Below are 14,641 nucleotides of genomic sequence, written 5' to 3'. Positions count from 1 at the left end.
GGTTTTGAAGCCGTTTATGGGGGGTATGGGCGGCGCCATCTTGGAAAATCTTGGGAAACCCTAACCCCGCCCACCTTCTGACGCAGCGCGCGTCACTCAGCTCGCTCTGCTACTCCGGTTATCTCTGTGTATATTTTAGGCAACGAAATATGTTATAAAACACCATACTAACTCTTTTCGTTTTCATTTAAAGAAATCTTAAACATTATAGCCACACAAATGTGGTTCAGGCAACGCGTATTGATTATATTCACTGCACATAACGTTTGCCTATTTATAACAAAACGAAATATAAAACACAAACCTGCCTCTTTTCGTTTTAAATATAATATAAAAATATTAAACATTTTAATATGGTCCAGGCAATATGTGCATTTGTACTAAACAACAGATGTTGCAGTAAACAACATTACAGATCATCTTCGTTGTATTAAAATTTTAAATGACAAAACTCAACCCAGTCTCTTTTTGTTAAATTTCAGTTTTATCAATATTAGCTATTATAAAAGTATAAGTAAAAGGTAAAGTTACAATAAGCTATACAAATAAAGCAAACAATTCAGTCAAACATAAAAAGTCATGCGCTCGATCTAGTCTAACCATACAACGGTACAAGTTAAATATAGCTTATAAAGTTATGAAACTTCCCCTCAGCCAAAACGATTGCCCAGGGAACAAATTATAGATTCACGAGACCAAAAATCGCCCGTTAGATATAGACAAGACGAATTATATCTCATGTTTAACCACTACAGAGACGCCAGAGTCCGCGGCAAACCTCAAAACGTCTAGCCGATGAAAGGCTGCTCCAGGCGGGGTACATCGCGCCGAGCGCCCGGTCATCACTGGATCTCACAACTGGATACAATTTTCATAAATCTTTATAAATAAACCACAGATTTGAGCTTTAAACAACTACATTCTCGCCTGAAAAACTCTTAAAACTACATTTCATGATACAGAAACAGTAGTATTATATGTCAACTGTATTAAAAAATGGCGCTTCTTATGTTGTCATTCTCCGTGGCGCTGCCTTTCAGCTGTCAATCAAGCTGTCAATCAAAGTTAACCACGCCCTTATTGTCATACATTTTATATCTAAATACTATCTAAACTAACGAGTTAGAAAAAAATTCACTACCCTCGCCGTTGTCAGGCACTCGGAACCTATCGAAAAATCCAATAAAAGTACATGGGACCAACCTGTAAAAACATGATTTTATGCTGTGAAAACGGACATTTTAACATGGGGGCTATGGACATTTGCTCCCTTTTGGGACCTTCCCCTAGCGGATTTTCCATGTATTGCAGTTTTTCGCACTTCCGGGTAGGCTTCATTTTTCAGATCAGAATGTTGCCCCTTGGTCCTAACCAGCCGCGACGGCGACACGCGGCGACTCTAGTTTAGAAACGGTTTCTATTTTTCTGCGACGTCGCGCTGGAACAACAAACACAAAGTGTGGCGATGATAATCTCAGGTGATCTCAGGTGTTGTTTATGTGCTTATTTAATGTTAAAAGCGTGTAATGTGACTCTGAATATCATTTAGTGCTCCAGCTTTGTGGCTGTAAAAGCAACAGTGGATAATTCACCTCAGATCTCGAAATTAAACAAATGGAAACAAGAATGCTCAAACTGTGAACAAACAAGTGTATTCTTTAACAAATAATGTTTTAGTAACTCAGCCTATGTATTTTTAATAATATTTAAATGGTGTAATATTTGTGAATTTGATTATGTAGCGACTTATCCTTTTTCTTGCGAGCGCGTCAGGATTACTCTCTGGTGCCGCGAGACTCCGCCCACACGCTGTTCTGATTGGCTGAGGGTTTAGGACACGTGTGAGAAGCAAGACGTAACTGACAAATGACTAGCGAGTTAAAAGGACAATATATCGCAGCGCACATTCAAACGGATTTTTTTATTACGAATATATATATATGACTGACCTGAAGGAAGATGCTAAATCTACTGTAAATGCAGGAACATTTACTTACTCGATCTCTCACAATACTCAAAGAGGACAAACATAGTGGTTGCTAGGGGTGTTGTGAATAATACACAGCTATTGACCAATCAGAATCAAGGACTGGAACTTACCGTTTTATAAATGTAGATAAATAACAGTATGCCTATTCATTTTTTTTCTTTCTTTTTTTTTGATGTTACTGACCCTAAACTTTTGAATGGTAATGTATCACAGTTTCCAAAAAAATATGAAACTGTTTTCAACACTGATAATAATCATAAATGTTTCTTGATCATCAAATCATCATATTAGAATGATTTCTGAAGGATCATGTGACACTGAAGACTGGAGTAATGATGCTGAAAATTCAGCTTTGATCACAGGAATAAATTACACTTTACTATATATTCACATAGAAAACAGATGATTTACATTAGAATAATATTTAGCTGTTTTTACTGTATTTTTTATCCAATAAACACAGCCTTGTTGAGCAGAAGAGACTTGTATGTCAAATGTAACCATCTAAAACAATCTATATTTTCCACATTAACACATCAATCTAAAAGACATAAAGAGCAAACATATTCTTTTGAAACGCCTCATTCAGAAGCTGAACTGGTAAAGCATTTATTCGCATTTATATTGTTTTCATGCACGCGAGTCGATGATTGAGGAGCCCGTCCACAATGTCAGATAATGGCTAAAGACAAATGGACCGTTTCCACAGCAAACAAAATGAATAGTCTTTGGTTTTACAGCCTCAATGTGAGGAAACAAGATAATGGAACAAACTGGATATAGGAAACATTCAGCTCTGTGTTTGTGTTTCTGCAGTGACGCACAATCGTCTGGTAAAAGACCATGAGTGTGTATTACGCAGAACGCTTTATGATGCAGAAAAGAGGGGAATGAGTGCGCACACACACACACTCTCTCACACTCACACACACACACACACACACACACACACACACACACACACACACACACACACACACACACACACACACACACACACAGACACAGACACACACATACACTCTCTAGAGTGTGTGTGTGTGTGTGTGTGTCTGTGTGTGAGAGAGAGAGTATGTGTGTGTGTTTGTGTGTGAGTGTGAGAGAGAGAGAGAGTCTGTGTCTCTGTGTGTGTGTGTGTGTATGCACTCATTCTCTCACACACACACACTAACAGTGTATACTATTCAGAAAGAAAAAAGCGAGATCTGTCAAACAACACTATCATATTGACCTCATGACATCACGCTTCCACTGGTTACGCAGGTTACGCACAGCTGCCACACACACTCAGCTCTCCTGTAGACGGAGGTGGTCGTGAAGATCAGACACACACGACACACACACGACACACACTTGACCTCGGTGAGAGGAAGCGGGTGTTTTAAAGGGCATCGGGACGACGGGGTGGAGAAACACACACACACACACACACACACACACACACCGCCTGCAGCGACTGGAGACTCGTATCGAGAGCATCAGCTCTTATTTTTAAAGACGACAATTGACTTATTATTGCCTAAGTTAAAAAAGTTAAAAAAAAAAATTTTTTTACATTTCTTGTTATGAAAAATGCACAAAAATATCATTTCAATTTTTATATAGATATAATATATAACCAAAACACATTTTACTCAAAAACTGTAAGAAAATCTAAGCCACAAATCTAAATAAGTTGTGTTCCAAATTTGAGGTTGATATCTTAAAAAACGAGCTTTCAGTGAGAGTGTGTTCGGCTGCAGTTCCTAACGCTTCCACTAGAGGAAAGCCCTCATTCATTCCAATAAAGAGTGACTCTTTTTTTTTCAGGACCAATTAACCTATTTGAATCATGTCCATGTTGTGTGTGTGTGTGTGTGTGTGTTGTGTTCACACAGCAAGTGTCAAAACCTTTACCAAGTTTCATACGATTCAGATGAAGTAAAAAATCTAAAAAAAAACCACAACGTTTTATTACTTTTATTATTATCCGCCCACTCCCATGGAGCCACTGTTAATGACGTAATCGAGTTGATCTCTCTCTAAATACTTAAATATTTGACTAAATATGCATAATTTGCAATAAATGTAAAAGATATTGTTTTATATATAATCAACCTTTTTTAATGAGTACATTTCTCCATCATTTTTAATTAAATGATGTTGTTCGCAATGCTTCATGGGATTTGTAGTCCTTCCCCTCACTGCACACTGTCTTGTACTTTTGTTTAATAATTTTTTGCTTCAAATCAAAAGTTTGTAATGCTGTGATTCTCGTCATGGCCGCTCGGCTCGGCTCGGCTCGGCTCAGGGCTTATAACGCCTTAACAAAGACTTTTCCCTATGGGAGAAATGAATGGAAAAAATAATTTGGCACTGAAAAAATGGACAGGCACTAATGCACTCTATATGAAACAGAAGCCATGGTGTGAGAGCTCACAGCGAACACACACACACACACACACACACACACACACACACACACACACACACACACACACACACACACACAGTGTTTACTGATGCCCTCAGGTCTGCCTTTGACCCTTCCCTTGAGTCCAACATTAGGGTCAGCTAAAGAAGAAAACTCCTGAGAAAACCATGAATCGACTCGAATGCAGGACTAGGTTAATAAGACTAACTATAGTTTGAATCTGTCCAAAGGTTTTACTGGAATGTGTCAATTAGATGTGAACTAATTGTGTCTTCCTACAGCCATTCATATTAATACTATAGTCTACAGTGGGCAGTGGAAGATTGTTTCCGCCACAGAATAAAAAATCCCCCCAAAAAATGTATCTCACAATTTGTTTATACACAAAGTTTATATCACGCAATTCTGACTTTATATCTTTATATAATTAAGTTGCAATTGCAAGTTATAAAGTCTGAATTGCGTGATATAAAATCAGAATTGTGTGATATAAAGTCAGAATTGTGTGATATAAAGTCAGAATTGTGTGATATAAAGTCATAATTCTGAGAAATAAAGTTGCAATTATCTTTTAAAATGTTTAAATCAGTGGTGAAAACAAGCTTCCATAGTGGGCAGATCTTTAAAAACCATTGAAACCATTCATATTGTTATTATCATCATTATAAACCACCTTTACCTTGTATTGCAGTGGGCAGGTGTGTGACCCACACCATTACAAAAGATTTTAAGCAAACCGAAAGATTATTGTGTGTGTGTGTGTGTGTGTGTGTGTGTGTGTTTGTGTCTTAATAATATGCATCAAATGGTTATAGGGTCATTGCTTTAATAAATCAAATGTTTGTGATTGACACAGAAGGTCTCCAGACAGCATTTGTGTTATTTCTTCTCAGATCAATAGCGGTGATGTTGTTAATGAAACACAGACTCTATTCAAGTGCTGGAGGGTTTCCCGAGTCTGTCTACCGCTTCTGTGAATTGCCCATCAACACAGCACTTCTCTTTACTCCTGCTTCGTCCAATTAAAATCAAAGAAAGCGCGACGGATGACGTCACGGCGCTTTTGAACGCACGAGTCATGAATATTCATGAGGCTCTCAGCGAATAAATGCAGGAGGTTGATGCAAAAAAACACGGCGATCGCTGCTCATATTTTTCATATTCGTTGAGATTTTATTAATGTAAACACTTTACAGTTGTGACACGTCAGTTACGAAAAAACTAATTTGCATCTCATTTGAATGATGGCACTGTTATTAAAAGCAGGTGGTCTTCATCTCGACGAGTGCTCGCGTTTGTGTGGTAATGACTGTAATTATTGCTGTTTCAATGGGACTTTCACTCACGGACAGTTTGTGTTTTGTTTCCAGAGGGCGAAAAATAAGAAGGAAATAAATGAGTGTCGATGTTTGATGAAGTCAACAGCGAGAGTTCGACCAGAACCGGTGTAGCTTTGATCTGTAAACGTGTGTTCGTTTGTTTAACAGGACACAAAACTGTCCCATGTGGAAAACTGAGCTGTTATCGTCATTTATTCATGAACCGAGAGACTAACATGTTCAGTGCACACACACACACACACACACACACACACACACACAGTGAACGCGCGTGCACGCTCCATATTCAGTCTCACTTTAATGGTATTTTATGATTAAAATTTATATTCCAGTTCATTTTTATGCACAAAATCTTATCTGAATCCACTTCAATAGTATCTAGACTGAAATTACACACACACACACACACACACACACACACACACAGTCTATGTCTCAGTCTATAGAGGCTGTAAGAAGCATATAATGGAAACAGATTGCTGTGTTGATTGTGTAGGCCTCAGGCTCTCGATCCCGGAGGAGCACGGCCAGTTTACAGTGTGTTCAAAGGAGAGGGCTAAAAGGCAATTACAATGTTAATGTGTCCTGGCGGGGGGGAACAGCGTCCGAACGAGCGGCCGAACGAGGAGAGAGAAACCCACACGCTGATGGAGTGAGTCTGGACTGCAGAAACACTGATGTGGAGAGTAAAACAGCAGCGATCAACAACGAAAGACACGCGTGTGTGAATATATGCAGGTCACTTCAGAAAGCAGAGGGGTTGCTCTTTTATCTGACATGCAGAGAGAGCGACTGATTGAAGAGCTGTGTGTGTGTGTGTGCGTGTGTGTGTGTGTGTGTGTGTGTGTGTGTGTGTGTGTTTGAGTAGTATTCATTCTCTGCACTAGCAGGGTTAATATAACCCACATCTCTCCCGGGATCTCATAATAGGCCATTAAACAGACGCATTAGGATAAATGAAAAGGCTTTTAAGTGGTTACCACAAGACCACCTGGATTTCACTCTCGTGTGTGTGTGTGTGTGTGTGTGTGTGTGTGTGTGTGTGTGTGTGTGTGTGTGTGTGTGTTTATGGATAAAAGGGATGGATTTATTTGAGTTATGGGATGTGATTTTTCTATTTTGGTTCTTTGACTCTCAACACGTCCTTGCTTCAGAGAATTTTAATCTATATATATATATATCATGAATGAAATGTTTTCTAATATTCAAAAATAGCAAATGTTTGTCATTAAAGGTTTTGTTAGTCTGTACTACACTAAATAATACAAAATATTAATAAAAATCACACAGAAATTGTAAGTTAATTCCACAAATATTTTCAAAGAAATTGCAGGTAAACATGAAATTTTGAATTAAAAACACTAAAACTCTTGTATAACGTGCTCCATTAATCTTTGTGTTATTAATAACTTATCACAGTGCAGTTATGAGTGCATCTTTATGAAAAGATAAAATAAGTTTTTCGCTTAAAAATGAAGGTTCTTCACGACATCGACAGAATCTTTCCATTGTTCTTTATAGTGGAAACGGGATCATTAAAATGTCGATGGCTCTTCTATGTATGTATATGGAAAGTGTAAAATATGTCTCCATTTCGGTGCTTGAAACATAACATTTTGCTCTAAATAAAAGATTAATTTGCAAATCTAATATTAACCACACATGTGAGGACGGCGTGTGATGAAAGTGTTGGGATCTACGTATATGATCTACTAGTGACTCCACTTCTAAAAGCAGCACATATTTGTTCTGATAGAGGCTAATCAGCACAATAATGTACTGTGGATTGTGATGCTAATAGTCCTGGACTCAGAGCGCGGCCGGCGCGAGCGGATGGCTAATTTCGATGCGCCCCCGGAGAGCCACGTGTCTCTTCAGTTTGGCTCTCTAATTGAAGTGTGTTATGTGTTATTTTCCGCCTCGCTGATCCACAGAAGAGGCTGCCAGTGCCGTCGCCGTCTGGGAGAAACACCGGGAACAAACATGGAGAAACATCTCATCCCGAAATGCAGCTCGACTGTTATTGCACCGATACTAAACAACACTGTATTTGTATTTATTCAAGATATTCAGATTACGTCAGTGAGATCATTGTTTCTGCCTTAAATTATTACAGTGTTTAAATTAATACATTTGTTGCTAACTGTGATTGTTGTGCATTTCTGAAATACATAACTCCGACATTTTCCTCTGATAACAGATCACTGTAAATTGTAATATGCATTTTCCGTAAAGATGTGTATTGTGAAAAGCGCTATACAAATAAATGTGAATAATGCATGTTATAGTGTATACTGCATGTGCTTGTGCTTGTTTTGGATGCAAAAACAGGTTAGATGACGTATATTTCATAAACGCAGAGTTGCCGAGGTTTTTCCTGCATTCTGCTAGCGTTCGGGAGAGTCATCATTATCATTATTGTGCATTTCTTCAGAGTTTACGAGTGTCCCTTCTGCAGCGCTAGAGTTCTCAGTGCGGAGATAATTAATGATCTGTCTCTAATATATAGCAAAGGAAGAAAGGGGCATCGCTCCGCTACACTCGCTCGACTCACTGAAGTGTGTAATGAGAAAAAGGACAGAGCCGGATGAAACCGGGAGGGAGGGATGAGGATCGTTCTGTCCGACGAAACCCTTTTGTTTCGGGATCCACAGAATCATGACACTGCTTTCTACAACAATAGTGTGTGAGATCACCTTGTGGAGCGAGATAGCATTGAAGACCGCAGTGGCTGATCCTGGATCAGTGTCCCGAGGGAGAGATTGAGGGTTTTGTGTGGAGAGACTCTCGGGAGAAGACCTCTTATTGCCCTCTATGAGTCTTCTGAAGGGTAATAAACTGAAGGAGAGGACGTGAGAGTTAAGCGCGTGCCATCGCACCGAGAACACACCTCTACCACAGGCTCACGTTTGCTCTTTGAATTTTGCCAGCGAGAAACACACATTCAAGGCGAACAAAGAACGAGAATGATGTCGATAGAGGGATTGTGGAGGTGAGGAAAATCAATCCGGAGCGTTTTCACACTGGAGAAGTGTGTGATTTACAGGACTTTCCCCAAACAGATCCTGAAGAGCTTTAAACACACCAGGAAAACATGATTCATCAGATTACTAAATCAGCCTTATTCCTTCATGATGTTCAGAAAGCCGGAAAAAGCTTATATTCTATTATATTTTCATATTAAACAACAGGCCTACAACATATTTTTATAAAATGATATTCCTATAGTATATATTATGTAAAATATGTACCTTGAATGCAATGTAAGTCGCTTTGGATAAAAGCGTCAGCCAAATGCATAAATGTAAATGTATTATAACCTACAATAGGCCTATGACATATTTTTATATATAATTATATTCATAAATTACAGCCAACAATAGGCCTGTAACATATTTTATATAATTATATTCCTATAGTACAATCTAAAAAATGCTGGGTTGTTTTAACCCAATTTTGGGTCAAATATGGACAAACCCAAACACTGGGTTAAAAATGTCATTTAAAATTAACCCAAAGGCTGAGTTTGGCCATATTTGACCCAAGGTTGGGTTAAAACAACCCAGCATTACAGCCAACAATAACATATTTTATATAATTATATTCCTATATATTCTAGCCAACAATAGGCCTATAACAGAGGCTATTTTATATAATGATATTCCTGTATTTGTCCTGCTGTGATTCCCTGTCAGTGGATTGGATGTGAAGCGCTGTTCTGCTGGAGATTGTATTGTTCGCGCTCGAGCTCTGCGCGCGCCTGATAACGCGCTGCGATTAACCCGTTCCGCTCCCACCGGGAACCGGGAACACGAGACCGGGATAAAGACGCCCTCCGGGGAAGACCAGCACAGATCAGATATGACCAACACGACAGGGCGACACGAACATGTCTACATCTGTAGAGTGTAGCGACACAACTATAACGCATTTAGAGATTCAGCGCAAACCTACAGTCACACTCACGGAATCACGTTAAATTTATATCTATAACGTATTATTAATGGAACTTTCTAAAACGATTTAGATTCAGTGAAACTGTCCGTTTTCAAAAGTGTTTCTTTATTTACTGCAAACGTCCGTATAATTATACAATTACACACACATCATTTGTTTCGATCACCCGTTATAGGATCAACAATATTTAATTTTGTTCCATGTTTTATTTGAACGCAAACACTACTTATTAAGAGAATATCGAAAATATATATTTTGGATTAATTGTTAATGTTTGAGCTTATAATAGCCTATATGTGTAATCAGACCAACGTTTATTTAAATAGAAAAGTCTATCAGTTAAGATTTATTTGTTTAACGCGCGAGTTTCGTTATTATCTATAGATCAAATGTGAATTCAGCTCTATCGAGAATAAGGAAATGTTAATATCGTGTATAATTTAAACAACTGAAGATTTTATGTTTCACAATATTGTAAGTGAATAATTCGATCCGCACGAGCACGACTGTATTGCGCTCACAGGCCTAAACGGGTCAGCATGCTGGAGTCCACAGAAATGCGCTTTCATAAAGTACACCTGCATATTAGAAAAAGAAAAAAAAAAAATTTCTGTTGCTTAACACCTTTTCAAGGTGCATCTTCATTCGCTTTAAAAAGTGTCCCGAGAAGAGGATGCAGATTAACTAAATAACTGAAACGGCGCAATAATCCATGAGAGATATCCATGCTACTTTTTTAACAAATAAAAACAAAAACACTTGAGATAACTTAGTGTTTAGTCAACTACAAGTCTAACTCAGTCAAATCTGCGATGCATTTCTTGTTCATTCCCTTTTCGACTGAAAGAAGGTTTTAAATCCGTTCAAAAGAGTATTCCAGCACCGAGGTCTCCTCTTGTTGAAAACGAGTTAAAACTGAGTTCTGACCTTCATCTGAAGCAATAAAAAAAACTGGAGAGTTCGAGCTGCGACGGGAAAAGCAACAAGAATATTTCAGGAATACTTTTAGTGTCCATTTCAGACCTAGTCCGGTGTGTGGAGACGGTTTTTATATGCGTAAAGTTATGCAACACTATGAGACCCCTGATGCCATTGGGTGTTGCTTGTGACCAAGTATATTGGGCATAATGAGAGTGGAGAGGAGGATGGGGGTTCTAGAAGCACCTCCCCTAGAAATGCAGCAAATCTTCACCCTGGATTTATTTATTTTTTTTCGTGCTGATGCGCGCATTGGGAGCCGGAGAGCATTGGCAGTCTGACGGTGACACGTGCCTCTCCCTCAACACCCCCGAGCTCCCGTGTACCGCATTGGCATCAGTGACGGCCACTGAAACACAGGACTCGAAGATACAGAGAACGGAAAACCCCGCGCGCAAAACCACGAACATTCTCCTTTTTACGCACTGGAAATTACGCACTCGCGTTTGGGAAGCGCGCATAAGAGTTCGGCCAGAAAAAAAGAAAGAGAGAGAGAGAGAGAGAGAGAGAGAGAGGAGAAGGTGTGCAGGATGCATCATTTACGTCTGAAAGTGACATGAAACACGGAATTAGCAAAAACACCAGGCGTGATTTCAGTCAGAACTGGAGATAACGAATACGCGTCACTCCGAGAGTCCGTTCTCTTCTCGCTCCGTGGATGCGCAGACAAAGAACTCCGGTCGCACACTTAACTCGATATATCTAGAGTAAAGAGAAGAAGAAAAGAGTATTTTAACATCAGTCTCATTTAAGAGAGCAATCATGGCCACGTTAATTAGAAGCAAGATCTCTAATAAGCTCTCCAACGCGGCCACCACGGTCACCAATAAGTCTCAGGCGAAGGTGAGTGGGATGTTCGCCAAATTGGGTTTCCAGGCCGCCACCGATGAAGAGGGCTTGGGTTTCGCGGCATGCGATGATCTGGACTATGATCACAGGCAGGGGCTTCAAATGGACATCCTTAAAAACGATGAGATTGGCGGTGGGGAGATCGCGGGCGAGGGAACGCTTGACGGGGACAGTCATTACCAGAGAGACGGAACGGGTCCAACGCCCTCGGCGTCCAAAGACGGAGGACTCTGCTCGGAACTAGCCGGCCTGGACAAGCCCAAAATCACTGCTTGGGAAGCGGGATGGAACGTGACCAACGCGATCCAGGTAAGGACGCATTACGATGCATATCAAAATTGGCAATTCAAAGTTTTTCTATCAATCAAAATGGAAATTTTAAGGTTGCAAAATATTTATGCACAAATGATTAGTCGCTTCTGAGGCAATGACGTAGGTTTTTCTTGAGCTGATGTCGTGACATTGGTATATAGCGTTATAAAACAGCGTTCAGCTCGACTTGCATTTCTATACTGGGCTTTTGTGCGCGCAGATGGAGATCAGTGGGGTTTGCGTGACTTATTCTGTTTTTTGTGTGTTTTAATTTTATGACGTGCGTAAAATGGAGAGCATGCATCTTAAAAATATATGCATATACAAAATGATTTATTATTCACGACGATGGTGAAAAAGAACTTAAAATGCGTTTGAAAACCTCAAAAAAATGAAAACCGCACATATTTAATCATGCGCAGTTATATCAAAACTGGCATGCGTGACGTGACTCCCTGCCTATTTGATTCATCCTGATGACGACACAATGAGGTGAGCGTGACTTTGCTCACAGCAAATGGAAATGTCAGGGTTGAATTCATCTGCATTCGCGATGCTCATTCCCAACACCTGCAGTGAACCGGGAAGCTGATGATGGCGCATTCCCTCAGCCTGCAGAATCCTTGACTTTAACTCAAGGATACACTAAAGAACATCGCGCGCTGAAACACTGAGGCCAGTTTCACGCATCTCATAGGCTGTTGCACTGTGAATAGAATCGAATAGAATAGCGATGCACCAATATAAAAAATTTGGCCAATACCGATAATTCTTTATATTTGAAAGCCGATAACCGATATATCGCCATAAAAAAAATATATAATTTTTGAGAGCCTGATTACAAAAACAAAAGTCTCACCATTAAAAGCCATGACCCACACACACAATTAAAACGTTCTCATTTATCATTTTATGTGTATTTAATCTTTATATTTGAAAGCCGATAACCGATATATCGCCGATAAATCTAAATAAAAAATTGTATATAATTTTTGAGAGCCTGATTACAAAAACAAAAGTCTCACACAAGTAAAAAACACACAATTATAACGTTCTCATTCATAATTGTATGTGCCTATATGACAGACTTGCTTTGCACTTCACTGTATTTTCCTTTTCTGAAGTGATTCCAATCATATTTCAAGCAATTTAAAGCCATCATGTTGAACAGTGTCTCAGCTGGAGGAAATAATCCACTATTTATCGACTTTAATAAATCAGCCAATGTTTCTAATTAGGCCGATAACGATAACTGAACATATATCGGCCGATACCGATATGGTGAATACATCGTGTATCAAAGCGTATTGTGATTATTGGAGCTATACAGTTTTGTTCATTCTTCAACTGAAAACAGCATCTAAATGATCCACTCTTGTGATTTACAATAAAGAACGTCACGCACCAACACTGAGGCCAATATGGGTATGATTTTACACATCACATGTTGTATAGAGTCGAATAGAAGAGAGGCAGGGTGAATATTACACTGTGGATGATGTGAATATAAAACCCTTGCTATGTTTATTTCCTCAGGGCATGTTTGTTCTTGGGTTACCCTACGCCATTCTCCACGGCGGATATCTCGGACTCTTCCTCATTATATTCGCGGCGGTCGTGTGTTGCTACACGGGGAAAATCCTCATCTCTTGCCTGTACGAAGAAAACGAAGACGGCCAGTTGGTACGAGTGAGAGACTCGTATGTGGATATTGCTAACGCTTGCTGCGCGCCACGCTTCCCCTCGCTAGGAGGCCACATCGTCAACGTAGCCCAAATCATCGAGCTCGTGATGACCTGCATTTTGTACGTGGTCGTGAGCGGAAACCTGATGTACAACAGCTTTCCCACACTTCCCGTTTCCCAGAGATCCTGGGCGATAATCGCGACCGCCGCTCTTCTGCCTTGCGCTTTCCTCAAGAACCTCAAAGCCGTGTCGAAATTCAGCTTGCTCTGCACCATCGCACACTTTATCATCAACGTGCTAGTCATCGCGTACTGTCTGTCAAGGGCGCGAGACTGGGCCTGGGACAAGGTCAAGTTTTACATCGACGTCAAGAAGTTCCCAATCTCGATCGGCATCATCGTGTTCAGCTACACCTCGCAGATCTTCCTTCCATCGCTTGAGGGGAACATGCAAAAGCCTAGCGAGTTTCACTGCATGATGAACTGGACTCATATCGCCGCCTGTATCCTGAAAGGCTTATTCGCACTAGTGGCTTATCTGACGTGGGCTGACGAGACTAAAGAAGTAATCACGGATAACCTCCCGTCGGGAATCAGAGCCGTCGTCAACCTCTTCTTAGTCTCAAAGGCGCTGCTATCATATCCGTTGCCGTTCTTCGCCGCCGTCGAGGTCTTAGAAAAGTCTTTCTTCCAAGATGGAGGGCGTGCGTTTTTCCCGGACTGCTACGGAGGCGACGGGAAGCTCAAATCGTGGGGGCTTTCGCTACGCTGCGTGCTAGTCGTGTTCACTATGCTAATGGCTATTTACGTGCCACACTTCGCGCTCCTCATGGGTCTGACGGGCAGTTTGACGGGCGCGGGTTTGTGTTTTCTCCTCCCGAGTCTTTTCCACCTTAAGCTGTTGTGGAGAAAGCTCTTGTGGCATCAGGTGTTCTTCGACGTCGCCATATTTGTAATCGGGGGAATATGTAGTATTTCTGGGTTCATTCACTCCGTCGAGGGTCTCGTCGAGGCGTACAAATACAACTTGGTGGATTAGCTTCGGAAAATGGTAGTTTGGTGATTAAGTGTTACAACGTATCCCACATATTGATAACCAAACCAATAATCCCCCCCC

General features: G+C 40.3%; 1 protein-coding gene across 1 annotated transcript; it reads left to right on the top strand.

Annotated features, from left to right (window-relative positions):
- Nucleotides 1-10,930: 10,930 nt before the first annotated feature.
- On the top strand, nucleotides 10,931-14,641 carry slc32a1 (solute carrier family 32 member 1). The gene is made up of 2 exons (XM_082137437.1): nucleotides 10,931-11,836; nucleotides 13,376-14,641. Exons 1-2 carry the CDS (start codon nucleotides 11,441-11,443, stop codon nucleotides 14,561-14,563), a joined length of 1,584 nt encoding a protein of 527 aa, XP_081993563.1. The 5' UTR covers nucleotides 10,931-11,440; the 3' UTR covers nucleotides 14,564-14,641.

The sequence above is a fragment of the Leuciscus leuciscus genome (assembly GCF_965113295.1).
Source record: "Leuciscus leuciscus genome assembly, chromosome: 14".
Taxonomy (NCBI): Eukaryota; Metazoa; Chordata; class Actinopteri; order Cypriniformes; family Leuciscidae; genus Leuciscus; species Leuciscus leuciscus.
This window is presented reverse-complemented; position numbering and strand designations above follow the sequence as displayed.

Coding starts and splice junctions, on each gene's coding strand:
- slc32a1 (XM_082137437.1), top strand. CDS start 11,441: ATGGCCACGTTAATTAGAAGCAAGATCTCTAATAAGCTCTCCAACGCG. Junction 11,837..13,375: donor ACGTGACCAACGCGATCCAG/GTAAGGACGCAT, acceptor TTATTTCCTCAG/GGCATGTTTGTTCTTGGGTT.